Source organism: Pocillopora damicornis, chromosome 13 (genome assembly GCF_964200805.1).
Source record: "Pocillopora damicornis chromosome 13, jaPocDami1.2, whole genome shotgun sequence".
In the NCBI taxonomy this organism is placed as follows: domain Eukaryota; kingdom Metazoa; phylum Cnidaria; class Anthozoa; order Scleractinia; family Pocilloporidae; genus Pocillopora; species Pocillopora damicornis.
In genome coordinates, this window is record NC_142682.1 from 15,522,398 (window position 1) to 15,545,747 (window position 23,350).

Here is a 23,350-nt window from a genome sequence, read left to right on the forward strand (position 1 = left end):
AAGATCAATTCAATATCATTACTTTATAACAGCAAAAAATACTTCAACTATGTTTACGTCTTCTGACACACGTCTAAATGTAGATCGTGTGTGCCATGCGACAAGCAGAACGCGCGTGGTTGAAGATAAATGTTTTCTTTTTTGAGGTTAGTGTTTTTCGGAGAAAGAGAAATCAAATTAAATTTCGATAACGCAGAAACTCATTTATACATGCATCAGGAGTAAGAATGTTGTAAATTATTGCTATTGTGAATTAATCACCGCCGGCTTACTTAGGTCAAAAAAGGCCACACTATCAAAGATTAATTGCTTCGAAAAACGGCTGGTCAACTGACAGCTCTATAGCGGCGAGATACGCTGTTACATGTGCGCCTCCCTCAGCAAATTCACTTTTTCAAAGGAGACTTTCTGGCGACTTTTACAACTACTAACTTGTCTTGGCAAGGGGGGAGTTTTTTGTTTTATTACTGTATTTATTTTATTAACATTAATTTGAATATGAAGAACTACACTGCAAAATGACGCTCTTGTTGATTATCATTATTCCTATTAACCCTTATGGCTGGCCAGAGAAAATGTTATGACTCACAAAATCTTAGGTTCCGGGCTATTTGCCAGTTATAAATTTATCCTTACTGCCTGAAGCGAACTGTTTATCTCTGAAAGCTGTATGTGGCCTGGACTGATGTGGAGTGCTTTTAATTCAAAACAGCTGGCAATCATTTTGAAACGGCAGGGGTACTGATTCTAAATGAGATATGCATTTGAACATCATCGCTGGATTGTGTTGATCATAGAGTTTTAGTTCACAAGGAAAATAAGCCAGAAAACAACGTGAAACAAAGGTCCTTTCAAATTTATTTGGTGCACATATTGCGTGTAACTTTTTGTCTTTTTTGGTAAATTCGTTTGCGGTCTTAAAATAGCTTCCTTATTCCTATCACTCACGATCTAGCAAGGCACCTATCACTCGCTGTAGCGGCAAAATCGTATCACTTGATGAGGATCTTGATTCCCTTCTCTGGTTAGTAATCTTAAATCATTTTCTCATGAATACACTGAATGGATAGGCCCTCTCTCCAGTCCGTCTTTCTCAGCTTCGTCTGTCGCGAGATTCAAAAGAAACATTCGTGGTCCCCTTCTTAATCATGGAAAAAAAAAAGATAGACGAGTGTTCGGCACCAGTGAGGTGAGAAAATTTGCTCTTAGTGTTAGCACGACAACGAAGCGTTCCCTCTGAATCCCTTGGAGGGATGAGCTGCTTCTACTCCGCCTTTCAGGATATTTTTAAGACGTAAATTATCTTTCCCGCTTATAGCTATCGAAAATTTGAAGAGAGTATTTGTTATCCCTTTCATATAGAAATGGCAATCCTAATTCAGACACTTCACAAAACTGTCATTTTTCTTCCGATTAAAACTTCTGCATTTTGGCCCCTAAAAGTTTTTATAAAAAAAACTTATGATCCAAAGCATTCCAACAGTTATAATGGTTTACAGTCAAGTCACCTCGTCCGAAGTCATGTCGCCCGAAACCTGAGTCGTGTTGCCCGAAATTTTTTAGTAATGTCGTCCGAAAAAAAAAGTCAAGTCGCCCCAAGAAACAAATACTAAAAAGATCAGAATTTCAGACTGTTAATAGGCAATAACGTTGAGAAATTTTTAACACTAAAGCGCTCTTTGTTTCCGACAACACCACAAAGATTCTCAAAGCGTTGTTCGTTCCTAACAACAAAGGGAAACGTTGTTCGTTTCCAACAACAAAATGCAGCGTTGTTGGTTTGATATGTAATCGTTTCTTACTCACGGACGTTTCGTAAGCTTGAGAAACTTTTTCTTGGTTTCTAACAAAGCCATGAAGACTTCGATTACACAAAATTCGATCATATGGTCAGAAAGGCCATATGGTCGACCGTAATCGTCGCACTGTAGGGCTTGTTGACGTGGTCTAATTTCATCATCACACTCAATGCAAGGATGAATGCTCATTGTGATCAGTTCGTATTCGTATTGTAGCCAGCTTTACTCCTTTCATATATCCTTTTATCGGATCAAAATATACATGCGACCGCCAGAGGAAATAGAGCACAACTACATAATTTTTGCCTATTCTGATCCTAAGGGAAATGATGCTATCAGACTGCTACTGTGGAAAAAGTCTCAAGCATAAACAATAGACTGTTATCTTAAAAATATGACACTTACCTTACGCAAGGCAACAAGTTGATTTTATTTGTATATTACTTGCTTTAGCTTTTACCGACTTGTCGAACGCGACAATCGACATTCGTTTACCAGGTGTTTTCATCTGTTATTGTTAAGAAAGTCACAAATAGACACAACAAAACTTTACTTGTATGTTACGCTGCATCCATGCATTTGTTGTTATAGAAACGAACAACGCTTCTCTCTTTTGTTAGAAACGAACAACGCTTTTAGAGTCATTGCTCAAACGTATTTCAATTCTGACCATACAATCGATTTCTGTGTAGTCAAAGTCTTTAAGGCATTTTAAGAAACAAGAAAGAGTTTCCCAAGCTTACGAAATGTCCGTGAGTAAGAAACGAGTACATACCAAACGAACAACGCTTCATTTTTGTCAGAAACGGAGAACGCTTCCCTTTGTTGTTAGAAACGAACAACGCTTTTAGAATCGTTACTCAAACATATTTCAATTCCGAGCATATGATCGATTTCTGTGTAGTCAAAGTCTTCATGGTATTGTTAGAAACCAAGAAAACGTTTCTCAAGCTTACGAAACGTCTGTGAGTAAGAAACGATTACATACCAAACGAACGACGCTTCATTTTGTTGCTGGAAACGAACAACGTTTCCCCTTGTTGTTAGGAACGAACAACGCTTTAAGAATCTTCATGGTGTTGTCGGAAACAAAGAGCGCTTCAGTAAAAAAAAAATTTCTCAACGTTATTGCCTATTTACAGTCTGAAATTCTGATCTTTTTAGTAATTTGTTTCTTCGGGCAACTTTCGGGCGACATAACTAAAATTTCGGGCAACATGACTCAGGTTTCGGGCGACATGACTTCGGGCGAGATGACTCTCGGGCGACTTGACCGGTTACCGTTGTAATACATATAAAGGGAAGTGACCTTTATCATAATTCCTGAACAAAAACTTGGCGCTTTTTGCCGCTTCCCGAAGACAAAGAAATTCGCTTTTAAACTGTATTCACGCATCTGATCAATGTGTTCCCTCTATTTAGTTGAAAAAAAGAACGTTAACAGTCGTTGCTGAATTTATCCTCGCCCAAGTTTACTGGTTCGAGAGAAGACGAAATTCTTAACTGTCGTAGACACAGACACATTTGGTCGACAGGAAGGAGTACTCTCCGATATTGGAAGAGGAAGCAATGAAACCTTTATAAATATTTAGAACTGTATATTTGTAAGTGACTGTAAAAGGGTAAGTTAGTATTATCAACTGAGTTGTTGACGTAAATTAGCCTCCGTAAAGAGTTTCAAAGCTGACGTTTTGAGCGCTAACTCTTCGTCAGAGCGACTGACTATCAACTCAGTTGATAACACTAAATTACCCTGTTATACTCTCCCACCGACGCAGCACCGGTTTCTCTAGAAACTTAATTCCTTTATGCAAGCGATTATACCCTCACATCCTGATATGGAAGTTCATTGTTTTAATTTGCGTTATCCTCCACTAGTAATTAAACGTTCTCCTTTCAACTGAAATCATCACACGCCGTATATGTAAAGATCTGCAATTAATATTACCCTAATATCAATATTAGGGCGGCAAAACTAAGGAAAACTTCCATTATATTGAACATTAATTTCTTCTTAAGAATTTCGCGCAGACCTAAATTTTAGCTAAACGTACCTGAGCAGCGTTGAGTTTCAAATTAGAAGGAAACAAGTAATGGGCCCCCTGCAGGAAAATAATTTGCGGTTGGGGTTCCCATTCTCAGAGCACACAAATGTCGGTGATTTCACGTTGTTTTGCAGAGGACGGTATGGAAAAGTATGAAGTTTTAAAAATCACACACAGAGCTATTCCTCTGAAGTATGAAATTTAAATCACACACAGAGCTATTCCTCTGCTCATAACATTGGTTTGCTTCAGGTCCTGAGTACCACACAAAGAGGATCAAACGACAAGACTGAATATCCCATAAAGATCATATTCCCTAAATAATCTCTCTTATATTATGAGGGTTCCTAGATACTTTACGGAGAGAGACTTAGTGTGACCCCTTTCTCAGAAACACCATGGAGGGAATGCGTGAAAAACTTAAATGGATTGGAACAACTCACCCTAATCTCTAGGAAAAGAGGTCTGAGAAATCCTTTGAGGCTGAATTATGGAAAACAAACTCCGTAGATGAAAGGTGTTCTGTCGCACTTTGTAACAACTGTCACACTCTGCAATAAAATTGTCGCATTTTGCAATAACTGCTTACTTGTCCCTCGACTATCTACACAAAATTCATTACATTGTGCGACAAGTTTTGTCACAAAGTGCGACAGCTTACTTTATTAAAATGCACAACGGTCTGTTATTATTACACAGTGCGATAGCTCTTTTATTGTAACGTGCGACAGATATTAAAAAGAGCGACAATTCCATATAGAAGACAGGTATTATAAAGTGCGACGATTAATTACAAACTGACACAATAAAGGGGATCTTTCTCTAACAATTAATGACTTTACTAGCCTGAATAACCCTGAAATCTTTAATTGTAAGTATAGTGAAATACCAGTGATAAAAATTACTCTGAGTCGGGCCCAAAACATATCTATGATCAACAACATAAATTCTATTGTTACAGTGTACTTACTTCGATCTAAACAATATTATCCAATTCTGTGTCACGAATTTTACTGCTGTGGACATCCCACGCGGCGTCTACAGTAACTAGTTTTCTACCAAGTCACTCAAGCACCACGCGCAGTCCATACAACTAAGTTCCTCACAAACCTTGAGTTTCAACCGTTCACTCAGGCTACCACGATGCCAGTCGTAATTCTCCTAACTGATTGCGGCACTTTTCTCATAATGATACTTCTAGGAATTCGGTGTTGAATCAAATAATGATTCCTTTGTTGATATTTTTCTAAACTCTTGTCATCTGTTTGCTTGATTTTGGATTAATAATTTAAGGAGAAATTATTTCTTGGTCACTCATGGGAATGAAAGGGCTAAAGCTAGCTTGAGATGGATTTACTCCACAGTAAGACTCAGTCGTATATAGGAAATGCGGTCAATGACCAAATACTCATTTGCAACTTAACTTCTTAGAAAACCGCGCTGTAGCAATTTTCAATCCATCGTCGAATGTACACCGAAATTACATTAGTTTTGGTTTACTTTCTATCTGTGATTGGTCCAGAAAACACGCGCCACTCTCTCAACCAATCAGCTGAAAAAAACTACATCCAATCGCGACTTGGTCATCCCAGTTTTACCGCGCTTTTAATTCATGAAGTTTGCTTGTCTTTGCTTTTTTGTTCTCATTGGTTCCTTGTGATATTTTCTTCGCTCTGATTGGTTGTTAAGACTCCACCGATTGGTTTTAGGACACTCCACCGAAGGCGCTCTATTAAGAATTAGAAAACCGCTTCCAAAGAACAAAGTTCAATTGAGCACCTTGCAGTCTTTGTTTGCTTGCTAGTCCTTAATTAGGAAGTAATTCGGCCAAAATACCATCTTTATCGAACTTGAGAACTCTATACGGTGTGTTCCTGTCTTATAACTGGTTCGTCTGACTTTTTCTCGGGAAATAACAGTTCAAAGGCATCGTGAATTTCTGGTATCATATCGGTTGTCGTCATATTCCGCCGGTACTTAGCAAATGCCAGTCTGTTGCAGGTCCTTGTTAGTGCACAGGCCCCATATGCTGCTACCAGAGATCGACCATACGAACATGCTCTGAGAGAAGAAAGGAAAAGACAACTTCTTATTTTGTTAACAGTCTTAGTTACCGGAGACTTACCATTTACCACCATCATCATTTTTTCAAGATGGCCTCTCCTTAGAGTGTACGGATCAAAGTCAGTACCTGAGCAAACCATACCCTGGCCCAACATTAATCCCAACTTGTTATCAGTTGACTGTTGCTGAGTTAAGGTAGGGTTAGGAACGCAGTCGCTAACAACTGACATTGATTCTGGTGTACCATATTTTCTATTGTAAAGTCTCCTTGTTCAAAACCTTCCATGAAAATTTTTTGAACAACAACGGGTTTGTCATGGCAAAAACTAGTCACATTTTCAAACAACATTCTCAAAGATAACCATTCCTAGGGAAATCATATCAAGGAAACCTACTCGCCTATCATTGGCTGTCAGTGCTTTGAAGCAGACTGAATTCAAGTAAAACTGTACCTTTCCTCTTTGCTCATTTTTTTGAATGCCATATCTGTCCAATGGAAGAACACACCCATGGAGCCAGATAGTAGGTCACCCTGACCTCCACAACGTCTGTTGCTACCTTCTGTTCTGCAGTTTACAACTATTTAGTCATAAAAAACATACAAAATGAATAATTTTAAACTGTTTAAAACAAAAAAATAAGGATAATATAAATATAGAATTATTTTTAAAGTTGCTAACAAAGAAATTCTGGAAACTCCCGTGGTTCACTTTCTTTACTTTATTCATCAAACTAGCATTTTAAACACATCCCCTTAATTCCAAAGATAATAGGAGCAGTTCTACTTGATGTTCAATCCATTTAGTTTATTGCAGATTACTAAGAAAAAAAGACTTTTATTAATGTTATGTCATGGTGACAACCTCCACTTGATAGGTTTGCATATTCTCAACACCTGACTGCAAGATGAAGCATGGCAATTATAAGGAGAAGATACATGCAAATCACACAAAAAAGTCAAAGGTTTCAATGGGGAAAAAATGTTGAGAATTCCCCCTGCCATGCTTCACTAAAACAATACAGAAGGTTGATGTAATTCACACTGGAAAAAGTTTGTATTTGATAGTATAGTTAATAGGTGGCCGGAGAAGAAAGTTTAAAAAGGTGTCTTTACATCAATGCATAATTTTTTTAAATAGGTGAATACAGATGTGCTTGAAAGTGCATTAATTGTTCTTCTTCAAATTGTAGGAGGTCCAAGTGGAGACTGCAAATGGGAGGTCCATGACCCTATAAACAAAACTTTTCACAGATACATGCAAAATTGTAATGAAAAATAAACACAGGACTTATGGGATCTACACTTACCATCTTTCCCATCTGCAATGATATCTTCTTGCCCTTTGCGACATATGGTAACTCCGCCTAACTCGCGGCATAACTGTGTCACATGACTGGAACAGTCTATAGATGGGTCGGGTTCACGACCAAACTATCAAATTGGAATAATGAAATCAAGGAGTGGAAATGAAATATTAAGGTACTTCAAAGTTAACCCTTTAACTCCCAAGATCTCCTGAGTAATTCTCCTTACTGTCTGCCATACAATTCATATAATGTTAGTTTGGAGAATTTGGAGTTGGATCAACCAATAATCCCCTAATTGATATTTATCTTTATTCTCATTACTTGTCTGTTTGCTATTGTACTGATAGCATAAAGAGAAATTCTGTCTAGGTCACCACTGGGACTTAAAGGGTTAAGGAAATTTTTACAATTAGTAGAAAGTTCCCCTTCCTGACCAATCAAAAATACTTCTTACAACAAATGATTGACACCTTGACCCCTTAGAATGATTAGCATCTATTTTCTCATTACAATATTGCCCCAAATCATACATATAGGTCATGAGAATAAGATCACCCACTAAAAATGCTCTAGATTGTTAAACAAATTCTCCTTGTCAGCACCTTAGGAAATGTATAGAGAACAGTATGGAGAATATGCATACTGATGTTAGGGTGTAGAGGATTTATGGGATCTCAATTTAAAAAAAAACTCACCAATGTGCTGTATAATCTTGTAAATTCCATAGCATTTGGTGTGAGTATTGCTTTGGTATAATTCTTGATTATGTCTGGATAGGATGTAACCATGTAAAGCCCATCCTAATACAAATAAAAATGAATAAAAATTAATTTGTCTCTACTCTAAACATAAGAAGTAGATGTCCTGTGGAGGTTGTCAAAGCATTATGCTAATCCAGGGTTGGTGATTTAGGAGTTTACTGCACAGATGTATTGAAACAGTATACTCAACTGCATCTATGACTAGAAGTTTTTGCTGCTCCTTTGCAAGCTCAAGAACTCCCTGTAAAGAGACAATAAGGACAAAATAATTGAAATACCAGTAAGTCAATTGCCAGAAGGATTCTTTCTAGACTAAATATAATCATAATGAGCCTTGAAAACTATATCATTAGAAAGCTCCAACTTCGTTTCCATTCAACATTGGGCTGTACCACTGATTAATTATCTGTGGATGGAAATCTGGTGCAATCTTTCTTAATTAAATCAAACTAGAATGCTACTGTGCCAAAAACTTGGAGTTTGCATGATTCCACTTGCTTAGAAACTCATCGTGGACTTACCTTGACATTTTCAATGATGGTTGGATTTCTACCCATTCCTGGGCCAACTACAATGCAGTGAAGTCTTGGAAGCCAATCTTTCACTTCTTTTACAGCTGTTTTTCTGTCCCTGAATATAGACATTTGGCAAACAGAAATTCTAATGTCAGTTTTCACTGCCAAGATCTTATTAGCAATTCTCCTTACGGTCTGCTATACAATTCTTGTGGTGTTAGTTTGAAGAATTTGGCAGTTGGATCAACTAATGATTCCCCACTGGTAATCTCCATTCTCACCACTTGTCTGCCTAATAATTTTTAACAAGAAATTCTGTTTTGGTCACTCGTAGGAGTTAAAGGTTTAAAACTGATAAAAGATCTGGAAGAAAAATTTTCAATTGTATTTGTAGGGGCACTTGTTGGAATGGGTAAGAAGCTTTTGAACACTGAAAAGTAGAACATTATTCAATAAAAGTTTCTTTATAGGAAAGGGGAGCCATTGAGTGGAGGTTGTTTATTGAAAGCATTACTGACAATACTTACAAAACAGGATGGACAATAAGTTCAGGGCTGTATGACTTAATAACCACAGAGGCATCACTTGTACAGAACACATGGGACAAATCTGCACCCTACAAATTGAACAATGGAAGCTTGATATTTTTTGTAGTATGAGAGAAAAATACAGGATTCATATGGCAATGACAGATGCTGGGCACATGTTTTTCAAGTATTTCAGTGGCTTACACTGGTAATGTAAATTAAATGCCATTAAATTTCATTTCTCTCTTGAAAACCTCCTTATAACTTTTCAAGAGGTTGAGTTCTGGGGGACTTTGGCTAATATTGATTAATGTAAAAAATAATTAAATTATAATTAAAAATTAATTATATAACAGAGTATTCATTACAATGATTTTAAACTGTTAAGGAACTCAAAAGAAAGACTGGAATGTCAAAAAGGGACATGGATTGGCAAATCAAGACATTAGATTTTACTTGGGAGTTTTTTTTCTCTATATGCTGGTGTTTTTTTTTTCTGCTTAGAGTTTATCCTTGATTGCTTAGTGACCTAGATTTTGCAAATTTAAGACTGTTACCCTGCAGTTTGAACAACCTATCAAGAACAACCCCCTTTGTGGACATATCTCTATCAAAGGTTGAAGTTTTCAAAATTAAGACTCACAGCTTTCAAAGCTGATATTGCTGCAAAGTAAGGTGCACCTGTATACCTGCAACATGATTACAAAACATTCAAGTATTAATCAAACTGTGGGGTAAAAATTAGTGCCTTACAAAGCACATCTAATGAGTAACTTCACAACAAATCCATGGGTTAGTCGTTAATCTTCATTTGGAAACTTCTAGGAATGAGACGTTATTTTTCAAAGAGCTACCACAAGTAGTAAACTAGAGGGCACTCACTTATTTCTCCAGTTGATTATCTGCTGCTTAGCATGGTTTGGTGTTTGAGGAGTGTGGTAAAAGGTTTGTTTAAAATTTGAGACTAAACCCAAACTTAATATGCAGTGCACAAATGTTACAGAGTCAAGGTAAGATGAGATTTGTAGTTTTCCCTTTAAACTTCTACTGCATGAAATACTGTATCGAGTACATGTAACACCTGGAATTTTTCTAAAATTTGGGCGAGAAATGGGATTAAAACACTCCCCCTCCCCTCCTCCTTTCCTATGCTACCCTCTTGGAGATCTTTAATTTTCGCAGAAGGTGGACATACTCGAGCAGCTGGGTCATGAAAAAAAGGACTTAACTCGGTAATAAAAGGAACGGAATTTTACTCGGACAGAGCTAGAGATTTAAGGCCTCAGGGCACACCCCGAGCTCAAAACTAATCTCAGTCACCCCCTCAAGCTGCAAAGGTGGTAGGGAAAGATTAAAAGCTCGAACAACATAGTACCGGATTTAAGAGAAGTTCTCAATAATGACACAAAATCAGTAATCTCTGAAGCCCAGGATTATGATTATCTTCATCAAACTACTTACTCCTGACATCCGCCTATTATCCCTATTCTACCCAGGTGTCCTTTGTGAGAGGAATTCACCAGAGCAGGGATAGTTTCCCGAACAACCTCCAGGCAACTACATTGTCTCTTTGGGGCTTTGGTGTGAGAGGCATCTGTTGCCGATCTGAAACGATTGTTCGGCTGGGTTTCTCCTCCAGCAAAGGTACTCCGCCTTCCTGACATGACAAATCGAAATTTAACAACCTCAGCAAACCTTGAGTGTCTCCTCGCTACATATGAGATTAAGCTTCCCAGAGAGCCGCTCTTGTACGAAGCCAGCACTGACATGGGCAATGTTAGTGACAGAGAAACAGCTGGGTACTAATATCAATGAGTCTACTTTGGTGATGCTTAAACCACAGCAATAATCATCCAAGTCCGCGCAAACAAAATGGCGCTCACTTGAGCTTCTAGATCTCAATGCTCTTTGTTTCCACTTTATGAACGGCTATGGCATTACTTGACCCAAAATCATACTCTAATAATGTGTTAGTAGTCGGAGATGGTAACTTTTCATTCACGGTTTGTTTGGCGTCAGCGTTATCAAAGACATCTGTGAAGATCGTAGCGACATCGTTAGACTCGCGCGCAGCTTTGGCAAATAACGACTTCGCGCTGGGAAACATCGCGAAACTGTCCTCTTTTGAAAACGTCGAGATCTTGCACGAGGTAGATGCAACAGATCTTTGTCAAAAATTTGGCTCTAGAACGTTTCATCGGGTGATCTTTAATTTTCCACACACTGGTGGCAAATCAAACATTGCCAAATCGAGAGATCTGTTGGAGCGGTTCTTTGCAAGCGCTGCGCACCACGTGGAACGGTTCAAGGGCGATATCTGTGTAAGCCTTTGTCAGGGTCAGGGAGGAACGCCCTTAGACAATCCAAGAAGGGAGCTTGGAAACTCTTGGCAAGTTGTTTACCGAGCTGCGAAAGCTGGTTGGTATTTTGTTGTTGTTGTTGTTGTTTTTTGTTGACGAGTTCGATCAGCTTTTAAGAAGCTCTGTCATTTGGAGATTATTTAAAATTGATGAGCTAGCTAGCTGATTGAATTGTAAAGATTAAGATGCGAACGGCCGGTGACTTCAAACCTGGAGATTTTTCTTTAGTGCCAGCTGCCGCCACGAAGCCAATCAATTTGACCTGCCCCATCAAAATACCTTCTGTAATGTCAACCTCAAAAAGATTTCCGTAAAACCCATTACTATTCTAAAACAAAGCCCTGGTCCCAAAGTCATTGTAATATTTTCGCCATTTTTCTTCATCCAAGAACTGTGTGCATGATGAAGTATAGGGCTTTATGGAAATCTTCCATGAACCTCCCAGAAAGGTTCTGTCAACGGGAGGGTATCTTTTGATGTGGTTGTCGGGATGAAGTTACACCATACCCTTAAAGTGGAATGTTGTGAGGGCAGTAAGTTATGTTTTGATAACCAGTATTAAAGTCATGATATCAACCAGAATCACTTGTAGGCCCAACCTCTTTACTGTATTAGAGGTATTTTTTCAGTTATCCTTGACAATTTGCTGGTGCCTTGTGTCACATGTGAGTGGACAAGGCATTAAGGTTCAATTTGGTTGCCCAAAAATATCATGCAATAACCATCAGTCCTGGAGGTGGCTTGAGCTAAGACCTTTCAACCTGTGTCAGTGACTCTAACCATCGCTCTTTTCAATATCCACACTTTAATCTGTATCATCTTGTTTATCCACAACTAGGTCTGATTTTGAGTGATGTGTATCCATTCAAAAGTGAAGATTATACCTCTTACAGAAGTGCAGGCTTTCGTGGACAGCTTGGGAAAGGTTTTCATACTGTAAATGGGCTCACTCATGTGTTTGTCCATGGAGTGACACTGGAACCAATTCCAGACCTAGAGTAAGCTCCCTCATAATACTATTGACCACAAAAAGCATCCTGGTATCTCACCAAAGATCATGGTCATTCTTTAATTTTTAGCTTTGTTTATGACATGAATAGTATTGGCCAAATCAAATTTCCACTCGGTCAGTAAAATAAATCATTTTGCATTAATTGCAATTCAAAAAGTTAGATTTTATAGCTTTAAGTGCAATACAGCATGCTTACTGATTTAAAAGCCACACTTGGTGTCTTTCTTCTAATGTTCCACAAACCATTTATATATTTGATAGTGTCACCCATACTTGTATGGCTGTCTCATCTCTTGATAAGAAAAAAGTTTCAGACCTCAAAATGTCTCTCAAACCAATTTTTTTTCTGCACATGTATTATATTTTTGGTTTTATTTTGGTTTCTCTCTTGCATCAAGGTCTTTCATCTCAAATTACAGTAGCATTGTGGACAGTCTTTACTCAGTGGGTGGTCTCATTGGTGTTCCTAATAATCCTGTTGGTAACTTGGTCAAAAAACTTGAAAGTTTCTTTGGAAATTACAATATTTGTGACCTGACTGATGGATCCTGGCAAGATTGCTGCCAATCAGAATATGTAAGTGATTTGACTGAGGAAGCAAAGAAATTGAATGTCAGAGAAGAGGCCACAGGGTTGACGCTGGAATATTTGAAGATCTCTTTCGCAACCAGAGTTGTTGAGAAGCTTCAAAAAAACTGTCATTCCTTTATCTTAAGTGGCACTGAGATTGACTTCTTTCTCCCTCCATCATCTCGCACACACCCTGTCAGCCACAAACTGGTTGCAGTACAGACTTTCACAGAACTCATAACACCATTAAAACTTCAGAGTGTTGTGAACAGTGTGCTAGAAGCATTTGTTGAAGATATTTGCTCTTGCATCAAAGACTTAAGAAGAGAGAGTAGTTGTCAAGGTGTATCACAGACAAATCCCCTCTCTACTTCAAGTTCAGTAGAGTCAGAGACAACCCAGTTAAAAAATGGAGTACAAACAAGATTTCTAGATGTCAGGTGTGCAGGTGCTGCAAGCATTGGATGTCATTGTAGAAACCAAGATGGCCAAAAGAAGTGCATTTTTTGCAGGATGGAAAAGCATTATTTAGGACATGATATCTCTCCACAAGTTTGCATCAATGACCTTATACAACCCTCACCAAAGACTACGTTATATCATAAAGACATGCTGTTAGTATCTTGTGGTATTTTAGATATTAGCAAGTTCCCAAAAGTTTGTTGTGGGTGGCTCATGGAAGTTAATATTGACAGCTTGGCTTTAGCTTTGTGCAACATTCCTGACATACGACTGCTTTGGTCAAATGATCCAAGGATTCAAGAACAGTTTTCAAGCCAAGAGGTAAGGGTTCTTATCAATTCATGTAACAAATTGTTTAATTTAATTAGTGTACAGAAATTCTCTGTCATTTTTTGATCAGTTATTTATGTTCAAACATAAGAGGAACCCAAGTGAGTGACAGTTCTATGTGCCTTTTGAGTGCACAAAAACTGGAAGCTTTGTAGGCTAGCATAGGAAATTTGGTGGTTATGAATGTTGGGTATTATTATTAATTTTTACACTGTATTCAATCAGCCATTATGGCCATTTCTGTGGTTCGCCCTCTGAAGGAGGTCACGGGTAAAATGTTTTCTTTGAAAAGTCAGCATTGTTTTCTTGAGAAGAAAAATAGTTATTTTTGGACTTTCCCTTGGGAACTCTTAATTGAATGGGTCAATTTGTGAAGTTGAGTTTGACCATATGTGGAACTTAACTGGACCTAAGTGTAAGGAGAATGCTGTGTCAGTCATACCTGTAGCTGATCATGCTCCTCTGCCATGGTGTTGTTTCTCTGTTTACAGTCTGATGCCTTAGCATTTGTTTGAATATCTGTGATTCTGTTATTGGGTTCAATGTTTGACTCCTTTAGAGGTTCAGGTTCTTTCATGATGTGGTTGGGGGATTTGGCAATGCTTAGGAGCAGTTCACTTCTTTTGTGCATGGTGACTTGTGTTTCTAGCAGTTCATCTTTCTAGATGCATTCTTCTCATCTCTGTAATCTATTTACAATGTTAGTGCTTGTAGGAAGTAAATTGCTGACGCAAAAATAAAGGGGGTAAGTTTTTACAGAAACTGTGGTGCTGCTCAGCAGAAGAGTATAACAGTGTAATTTAGTATTATCAACTGAGTTGAAAATGGAAATTAGCCAACGTAAAGAGTTTAAAAGCTGCCCTTTGTCAATGCTTAATTCTATTGCTGCAAGCAAAGCTAGAAGAGTAATGCATGATGCTCTGAAGTTTGAAGAAGTGTCCTTTACTACTTCTTTACATGTAGGTTGATGAGTTTCCCAACCTTGGTAAAGAGTTTGTTCCAATCAGTCTCTTTCCTCCGACATACATTCATGACATAAGTTTCTGGATTACGGAGCAAATGACGGAACAGCAGTTCTTCCAAGATATTTATGAAGTCACTCAAGGAAGTGTTTGTGATGTTTGGTTTGTTGAACGTTATCATGATACAGAACAGGACAAAGTGAGTTACAATTACCGTATGATGTACAGCTCATGTGACAGACCATTGAGTCATATTGAGACTGTAAAAATGCAGAACTTGTTAAGAAGAAGGCTTTTGAATTGTGACTTTCCACTCAAATAGGTATTTAAGGGCGTGAAATTAACTTTTTTTTCTGATAGCCACTTGGCTCCTAAATTCTTCAAAGTGGTAGCCAATTCAAAAAAAGTTGGTCGCCATTTTCAAAGACAAACAAAATCTTTCTTTACGCTGTTAGTGTTCTAGATAGACCCTCCAAAATTAAGTTGGGGAAAAGATCTTTAATGTGCTACAAAGTGGACACTAGGATAGATGATATACAACGTTCAGGCTCATCTAAATCCAAGATGACGTCTAGTTATCGATCGAGATGCATGTGCTACGTTTTGGAAATAAACTTAACGAGGAAGTTTGCCACGGATTTATCTTTGCAAATCTTTTTAATTCACTATATCTCTTGGTAAGGTTATGATGAAACGTTCTAGTCGCCAATTTGGCGACTAACTTTCAGGATTTGGTTGCCAAAGTGAAAAATTTAGGCGCATTGGCGCCTGTATTAGGCGCAATTTCACGCCCTGTATTTAGGTTTACTGTGGTGTTGTAATTTTTCAAATTGATGTTCATGTAGGACCAGCTTTTACTTTGATCATTTTTAACAAATGACACATTTACATGTAAGTGGAAATGTTTATGAAACTAATATTATGTTTCATGACTATTCAAGAGCCACATTTTCAATCCCTATCAAAGCCTGAATTTCATCAATTGCAATTTCATTTCATTTTACATGGGAAGACTGGTTGTCACCTACACATTGTCAAATTGTGATCGTAATATGTTCTGCCGCCTTGCAACTTACATTGTAAGTAAGCAGGAAACAAGTAAAAAGAAATTCATATTTTAAAAAAAAACATAACAATGTACTCTCTTGACATGACAAAGTGTTTATAATGATGTATGCTAATAGTGCACCTGAATGATGTGTGTGACATTCATTGTCTGTGTTAACTGTATGAAAATTCCCCCCAGGAATTCCATCCAGGTTTTAAACAAAACTTATTGTCTTCTTATTATCTCTGTTTTAAGCATGACACTTTCACTTTCAGTATGCTTTCAGTTTTATTCTCACTAACTTAAAGGTATATAGGTTTGATTATATAGGGACAAAGTGTATGCTAACAAAAAAACAGAAGAAACAGAATATGCACAACCTACAAATGGTATCAGCCTGTCAAGGTAGGGGTTGACTGATGACCAATCATGCTTGAAGATCTTTTTTACATGTAGTTTTGATTCCTGTGCTTTTTAAAAGCATGCTTACTTTAAGGCTCAGAGCTAGACTTGCGATTTCATTCATGCTGCTGTCAATCGTTGACCAGAATTAAAGAGTTCTATTCCCCCATCCCATCCTTTCTCAAGAAATGACCTTTTGCATATTGCATGATGGTACACCTGTCTACCAAGAAGTCTGCAACATGAGACATATAGTTGGCAGCATGAAACAGATATGCAGTTATCCATCTCCTACTCTATAGTTTGCATGTTGTTGCACTAGCATCCCTAGCTCACATCTCCAGAAAAAGCAAAAGATTAATTCATGAAAGCGTCACATGCTGTGTGACACAGTGTTTAGTTACACAAGGAACCATTGAGAGTTTGAATGCTTTACAAGGAATAGTAAAGAGAAAGAAATATAGTAGATTAACAATGCCAAATATACAGAAATATACAGAAATATAAACATTCAATGTGTAAGATCAATGAAAATTACTCACTCCTTGTGTGTCTGTTGTGGTCACATGAGGAGTGAGTAGTTGTATTAATCTTGTATGCGGAATATGCCTAGTTTGGAATATTTAGCGTTTTAATCAGCCATATATCTTTGTCCTTACTATTCCATGTGATGCATACAAATTCTCAACCATTCCTTGCATAACTTAACACTGCATCACACAGCTTGTGATGCTTTCATGAATTAATTGTTTGCTTTTTCTTGAAATGTGAGCTTAGGACAACTGTGTTTTTCAAAAAGGGTAGGGAAAATGAAAGAGCCAGATGTTCTTATAGTAGGGGTTATTACTACATATCTGTTGTGTGCATATCCTTCATTTACAGTATACTTAAAACCTTACAAAAAGTTTCACGCAAGAACATGAATATTGCACAGATATTGATGAACTGCAGGGATTTCTCCTGTTACTTCTAAATGACATTGAAAAATGAAAAGTAGATATAAGTATTTTTGTGTTTGCTTTCTCCACAATTAACAAAGGTAAATTAAAAATGTAATGAGACTACCACCCAGATTTTCTTTGAAACACATTGTCACCATTAGCTAATTCATCAATGCCTGTGTGATATTGGTCACTTGGGAATACAAATTCTTATTTTCTTGAGTAGATGAAAGAAAGAAATGGGAAACATCAAATTAAGAAGATAAATTTTGTGATCCCATGTGACCCTGTCATGCTCTTTAGTTTTATATACAACAGCCAAGTCTGAAGAATGAAAGAGTGTTAATTACCTATTCATTTATTACTTATTCATGATCTAAGATAGAAATAATTAAGCACACAGCAAATTTACTTAATTAATCAAAACTTGTCTATGGTTCATCCAAAAAAATAACAAAATATTCATAAGCTGCATTGTGAGTTACTTGTAAAACCAATTCACAAAAACATTGTGCTATGAAGTAACATTAACACTACTATAAATGATCAAGCAAAAATAGAAAAATCAAAACCACATTCCCACTTAACATAAAAATGATCTAACTTCAAGGTCAGCAAATAAACTTAGATAAAGAATTGTTACAATTACTTGGTCTTGCAGACTTGGCTGTCTAATGGTTAACTATCATGTTCAGAAAACAGTGAACTCTGAAATTATTTCTTGTATTTCTAGCTGTGTTGAGTGAGATAACTAAATTATTAAATTGAACAGTAAATAACTTGTGGTTTTCTAGTTTTTCTCTGCTTTCTGACAGAAATGTCTTTAACTTGTCATAACACATTAAACATTTTGGTTATATTTCAGATGTTCTTAGTTTTCTGAATGTGATAGTTAACCACACTGACTATTTATATTATTAAAAAACAATGTACAAGTGACAAATACATGACATTCATTCATGGCCAATACCTTATCTACTTATGATGACTTTCAAGTAATTTGGCAACAATCAGGACTGACAGATCATTTTGAAAAAATCATGAGGCTTAATATGGGCAGCTACAAGAATTGTAATCTAGAAAATTTTTTAGAGTTACACCAAACATGAATTTTGATATGGCTTGAGAGAACATGATCATATTTTAAGGTCATGAATGAATGTCATGTATTTATGCAGCTGTCAGAAAAGCTTGTAAATTTGAATTAAGGCTTATCATGCTGACAGCTCTCAGCCTTGTGTAGTCAAAGCAATACTATCACAACTTGGAAGTGGTGATAATATTGCTTAGTTTACACCAGGCTCTATGTTGGCTGAAACAATCTACAGATCTTTGATAATTAGATTTCATATGACACCACCACCCACTGCTCAGTACATGTATTTCAAGGTAATAATTGTGGTCTGTATGGAAGAACATGTCCATAGATTTTCTTAAGTCAGTATTGTTGACAAATTGTGGTGTGTTTTGGTAAGCTATTTTGTTTTATGATGGTGAGTACTTCCTTGATACAACAGCAGTTATAGTCTATGTTGCAGTCTATATTACTAATCCATTCTATGGGTGGTGGTATCATATTCAATTTTTGTCAAAGATCTTCGATAAATTGTTATCAGCCACTGTAGATCCCTTTTGAGAATTCCACACTGATATATTGCAGGTTTTGATCAAATATAGCCTATTACAAAAGGAGCAATATCACACACTCAACAAGGTTTAATTTCCTTTCTGATTTGTTAAAAAGAAACCAAACAAACAAACTTTGGACCATAAATGAACTTGTTTGTGTGCATGTGAAAACATAGGGCTGAAAGAAGTCATGGAATTCTCAAAAAGGCAAATTTGGATTTTCTAACACTGTTAGTATTACTTTCCAGTGTTAATCGCTTTCAAGAGTTTCAGCTTTCATGAAGCATTGCAATTTTACCCAGACAATCATTGCAGGGATTTAAAGAAAAGGTCCCAAGTGAGTCCTTGTTTCCATTCAACTTCTTTGATCATTTCATGCACATAAAATGCAACCCAGATGCTGTTTCAGAATTCCATCAGAAGTTTCTTGGGCCTTTTCGCCAAAACACCTTACATAACTGAACTATAGCCTCTGTCACCCAATTTCTCAAGGTGAGCGTGAGGATAGAATGTTTGGTGTTAGGCTGGGCTACAGACAACATTGAAATAGTCATGACCAGCATACTTATACTAATTCTACTTCTTCTCTGTTGTTCACTTTCGCTAATGAAGTGAAAGATCTACAATTAAGACTTAAGGAAAGTCACTCCATCCTGTTGTCTAATTTTTTTTGTTTTTTGCTTTTTTTGGTAATCATGCAAGAGTGGTTATAGATTTCCTAATCTAAGACATTTTTCTATCCTTCGTTTGTCTCTTGACCTCTATAAAGGAGCTACGTCACTCTGCTTTCAAGTTGCTTACTGTGATAAGCAAAATTGCTTTCATTGTTTAAAAAAACAACAGTCAGTCAAATGTAACTAGACCAAAACTGAAATTGTCAGCTGAAAAGTAACAAAAAGGGATAAAAGACAGAAGAAAACTTAAACAGATTGCAAGAAAAGACGAGAAAAAAATTAACTTGTTCAAAGTAGTGGCTTCTCATAGTGGCCTGCTTCTAAAAGCTGATTTTTGTCTTCAAATCATTTTATCTAAAGACTGTTACAACATCTGAATCCTGGCTACGATTTCTCTACTAAAAGGTTGGTCGAAGGCTAACTTTTAGAGGTTCATGAAATGTAACGTAGCTCCTTTTAATTATGAAATTTACTACGGATGGAGTATTAAAAAAAAAAAATTCAAAGTATTATAAGTAATATGCTGTAGACTGGTATTTACGGTCAATCCTCCAATGACAACTAAAGGGAAGAAATTAAAAAGTCAAAACATACTTACGAATTAGACTCAAACCAAAAGCAGAATTTACATCCACTTATAATTTTCATCAAATGGCTGGTCAAGCAACTCGAATCTTTTTACCAGTAGCTAAAAAGAACAGTTGAAATGTGCAGATGCTGACAGGGACGAGGAAAAATCAAGAAACACTGACTCAGTTAACTGAAGGCACTAATAAATAAAATCAATCAACAGCAACCTTTAAAAACTGTGGTTTAAAGGTTACAGTGATTTTGTAATGTAATTAAATTATTTAATGTATTTTAGATCTGAACCTTCAGTTTACTCACCAGATGCAGAGAACCTTTCTAAGTGGATTCGGGTGGTCTGGCAGACTGAAAGCAAGTATGGAAATGGAGATGAGTGATGTTTGATTTGTGTGATGATCTTCATTTATTCTGTTTATTAAAACTCTTGAAGTGGGTGTTACATCATAACTTTAAAATTTATTTTTATGGCATTATCCTTAGGGACCAAAACAGGGCGTAGATCAACCAATGTGTGTTAGCAAAAACATGACTGAATTTTAATGTTAAAGGTTAGCATAACTCATCATGAGACTTTCGAGTAAATTTCTGCAGTCAGTAAGAGAATGTTGTGAACTGAAATGATTTTAATTACATTACTGTAAGCAGAAATGTATAGCATTTACCCATATTGGTATCAACATGCGTTGAGTGGTTCTTCCGTACGCCAGTGTCATTCTCAAGTGGTCCTGGCAAAGTTCTCCAGGTTCACAAAGAGGTTCCACATGTACCTGCACAAGAGGACTAGGAATTCTGTTCTGGCTCAAGGACATAATGTGAACCAATGGAACCTGTTTAAAGAGTGAAAAAGAATGCCAAATCAACAGACGAAAAGAAACAATTCCATGGAGTTAAAAGCATATTTTTGTTCAAAATTCTAGTGTTGATTTAAGTGTTTTTTTTCTTTATGGAGCACCTAGTTGTTTTCATGTTTAACTAACACACCTGGAAAGGTCTCTGCTCCTCCTGCAGTCGGAAGCTTCTCTGTGCTTCCCTCCACAACTCGAATGTTATTGTTATTTCATTTTCCAAGTTCAGAAGATGAAAATATCTATTTTCTTTTTGGGGAGAGTACTCATTACCAAATGGAACAACTTGTATACTGGAGAATTGGTCTCGTTGTAGCTGCCTTACAATCGAAGCTACTCTGCCCTATATTAGGGGATAAAACAAATAGAAAATTTTCAAAAAATTACTCTATGTTATCATAGAAATCTGAAAATAAGCTGGCTCGACAGTCAGAAATTTGAAAGTTTCAATTGAATAACAATACTCCATTGAAAGGTAGTGACTTCAGGACTAGGGTCTAGCCCTTGATTGTCACCTGATTTATTTCCGGCTAAGAAAGAAACAATCTTCCTGGTACCCAAATTAAATTGTAATCGCAGGACGTTAAGTGAGTACCTGCAAATTGTCATTTAAACAACCTGGCCAAATACTATGCAACAATTATTCACTGAAGTGGAGATGAATAGCGGTGGATATTTACCGTGCCGCCAAGCGTCGCGGTAATTCTCCATTACTTTCATAATATATTTTGTATGTACCACACAGAAACTAAAAAAAAGGTAGTTTTTTCATGTCAATGTACCAAAAAGTATTTAAAAAGATTACATTTTGCGACAATTGTTACATTTTGCGGCGTAACACTGGCGTTTTATCGGAAAGAAAAAACGTAGGCATCCATTTCTTGTGCTTTTGAGCCAGTTGATTTTTCATTCCACTGGGGTGAAAAAAGGAATGGTTCCAAACTCAAGTGTTTGTAACAGTTTACTCTACCTGCATCGACTGCTCCACACAGTATACTGAAAAGGTCATTACATCTAATAGTTGATGATCGTTTCTTATCACATATAGTGTCACTTGTCGTGGTTGGCATGGATAAGGCACCGACGAGTCTGAAAAACCTACAAGTGAAATGATAAAGTGAAGTAAAATCATAATAATTTCGACCAGGTGCAATAATCAAGAGAGACGAGGAGATGGTCAACGCTATAACAGCAACATCGAAATCCGTTACAACCACTGTAACAGTAACAACTTTTAAACTTGCAACAGCAGCAGTAGCTGAAGGATTACAGCCAATTCTGTTCCCTCAGGCACCAATTTACCATGAGCGTCATGGACAAATAATGCATTGTTTAACGACTATGAATTTATGAACGTTGTAAACTTTCAAGGCACAACCTCTCTCTTAGGCTTTTTCAGTATAAATTTGTGACTTAAAATGCCTGCTGTGTTTGTGTGTGCACTTTGGAATTACGTATACTTTTGAAAAGTTGATCCTGTTTACTTAATACTAAAACGAGTACGGTTGACGAGTGTTGAGAAAAGAAGTTTTAGCTCTCTTGTCAGTTTCGGATTGGTTTGTTAAACTGCGACTGCGAAAAAGGAAGCAGTGTTGCCAACTGTGAATAACCCAAAGAAGTCTTCTACAGACCTAACCCTTACTGAAGTTAAGTTGATGTTCAAACTTCTGTTTTCGATGACAGTCACAATTCTCAAAGTAACCACCATTTTCTTACTTAACCAGTTTTCATCAAGTTCAATTTTTTACTCTATTATATACTATCATGCAAGGAATTATTGAATTTTTTTACTGCAGGAGATATTTAAGATAATTTTTGAACTACAAATTAGTGCTTTTATTGATAAGTTTAAAACATTTTAATTCATGGTGAAAGTCAATCAAAAGTTTCTCTTGGATATGCTTCGGTGAAGCAGATTTCAATAAAGAAAACGTCAAAAGATGAACATTTCGTGGAAACAAGGTACTTACCTTCCGCTGGAGCGTTTCCGCTTTTGATCACAGGGCTTGGAGCGCTTATGTCTACATTCGCGCTGTTTGTTGTTGATGCTGCTTGAACCTCGCGAGATGTCTCGTGGGTTTGTGGTACCGATTCCATCCCTCTTGCAAGGGTCAGATGAAGTGCCTCAAGGTTAGTAGCCGAGAATGTGACGGATTCTTCATCCGAAACCCTGCCAGAAGTTTCCCCACTCTGACAAGTTTTTGCATTATATACACAAAAAGGGCATCTATCAGTTCTTCCGTAAGCAAAAGCATTGTTGCCGCGATTGCAAACACAATGCAATCTTGATGCCTCATCGTCAAAAGCCCCGCTCGGTGATTGCCTCGTAGAAGCGGAAGGTTGAGCGGAACCATCACTGGGATTACCACGATCACTTTCGTTTTCATTACTCGCTACGAGTTCTTCCTCTGAGACTTCGTATGCGTCACTGGAGACTTCATTTGCTACGTTTGTATCATTGTTACTCTAAAGATAAATGAACTTATTTAATAATTTTGTCTTTCTTCT

General features: G+C 37.0%; 3 protein-coding genes across 4 annotated transcripts in view; 1 reads left to right on the top strand and 2 right to left on the bottom strand.

Moving 5' to 3' along the window:
* Positions 1-4,532: 4,532 nt before the first annotated feature.
* On the bottom strand, positions 4,533-10,816 carry LOC113686949 (ATP-dependent (S)-NAD(P)H-hydrate dehydratase). The gene is made up of 9 exons (XM_027204635.2): positions 10,481-10,816; positions 9,663-9,708; positions 9,020-9,108; positions 8,499-8,607; positions 8,168-8,218; positions 7,912-8,016; positions 7,217-7,340; positions 6,361-6,487; positions 4,533-5,905 (listed from the first exon to the last, which is right to left on the bottom strand). The coding sequence occupies exons 1-9, from the start codon at positions 10,786-10,788 to the stop codon at positions 5,704-5,706; spliced, it is 1,161 nt and encodes a 386-aa protein (XP_027060436.2). The 5' UTR covers positions 10,789-10,816; the 3' UTR covers positions 4,533-5,703.
* A 4-nt stretch (positions 10,817-10,820) lies between these two features.
* LOC113686940 (ferredoxin-fold anticodon-binding domain-containing protein 1) lies at positions 10,821-15,172 on the top strand. Of its 2 annotated transcripts, none has more exons than XM_027204624.2 (4): positions 10,821-11,437; positions 12,218-12,377; positions 12,790-13,744; positions 14,717-15,172. In XM_027204624.2, the coding sequence occupies exons 1-4, from the start codon at positions 10,951-10,953 to the stop codon at positions 15,035-15,037; spliced, it is 1,923 nt and encodes a 640-aa protein (XP_027060425.2). In that variant the 5' UTR covers positions 10,821-10,950; the 3' UTR covers positions 15,038-15,172. The 2 variants fall into 2 exon arrangements, with proteins under 2 accessions (XP_027060425.2, XP_089046984.1); XM_089190858.1 differs by having other exon boundaries at positions 12,811-13,744.
* A 3,399-nt stretch (positions 15,173-18,571) lies between these two features.
* LOC113686944 (uncharacterized) overlaps positions 18,572-23,350 on the bottom strand; it is a 5,279-nt gene continuing 500 nt past the window's right edge. Inside the window, exons 2-7 of the mRNA XM_089190875.1 lie at positions 22,813-23,308; positions 21,813-21,940; positions 20,979-21,185; positions 20,660-20,824; positions 20,298-20,342; positions 18,572-19,970 (exon numbers count right to left, since the gene is read on the bottom strand). Coding sequence (XP_089047001.1) covers positions 20,316-20,342; positions 20,660-20,824; positions 20,979-21,185; positions 21,813-21,940; positions 22,813-23,308 — 1,023 coding nt within the window. The 3' untranslated portion in view covers positions 18,572-19,970; positions 20,298-20,315. The remainder of the gene's footprint in view (positions 19,971-20,297; positions 20,343-20,659; positions 20,825-20,978; positions 21,186-21,812; positions 21,941-22,812; positions 23,309-23,350) is intronic.

Bases quoted from the DNA above. Each gene is read 5' to 3' on its own strand.
- LOC113686949 (XM_027204635.2), bottom strand. From the start codon at position 10,788: ATGTCAGTGCTGGCTTCGTACAAGAGCGGCTCTCTGGGAAGCTTAATC. The intron at 8,608-9,019 runs GTAAGTATTGTC...GTCTATATTCAG, and splicing joins CTTATTGTCCATCCTGTTTT to GGACAGAAAAACAGCTGTAA. The intron at 8,219-8,498 runs GTAAGTCCACGA...GTCTCTTTACAG, and splicing joins CCATCATTGAAAATGTCAAG to GGAGTTCTTGAGCTTGCAAA.
- LOC113686940 (XM_027204624.2), top strand. From the start codon at position 10,951: ATGGCATTACTTGACCCAAAATCATACTCTAATAATGTGTTAGTAGTC. The intron at 11,438-12,217 runs GTTGGTATTTTG...ATCCACAACTAG, and splicing joins TTACCGAGCTGCGAAAGCTG to GTCTGATTTTGAGTGATGTG. The intron at 13,745-14,716 runs GTAAGGGTTCTT...CTTTACATGTAG, and splicing joins AACAGTTTTCAAGCCAAGAG to GTTGATGAGTTTCCCAACCT.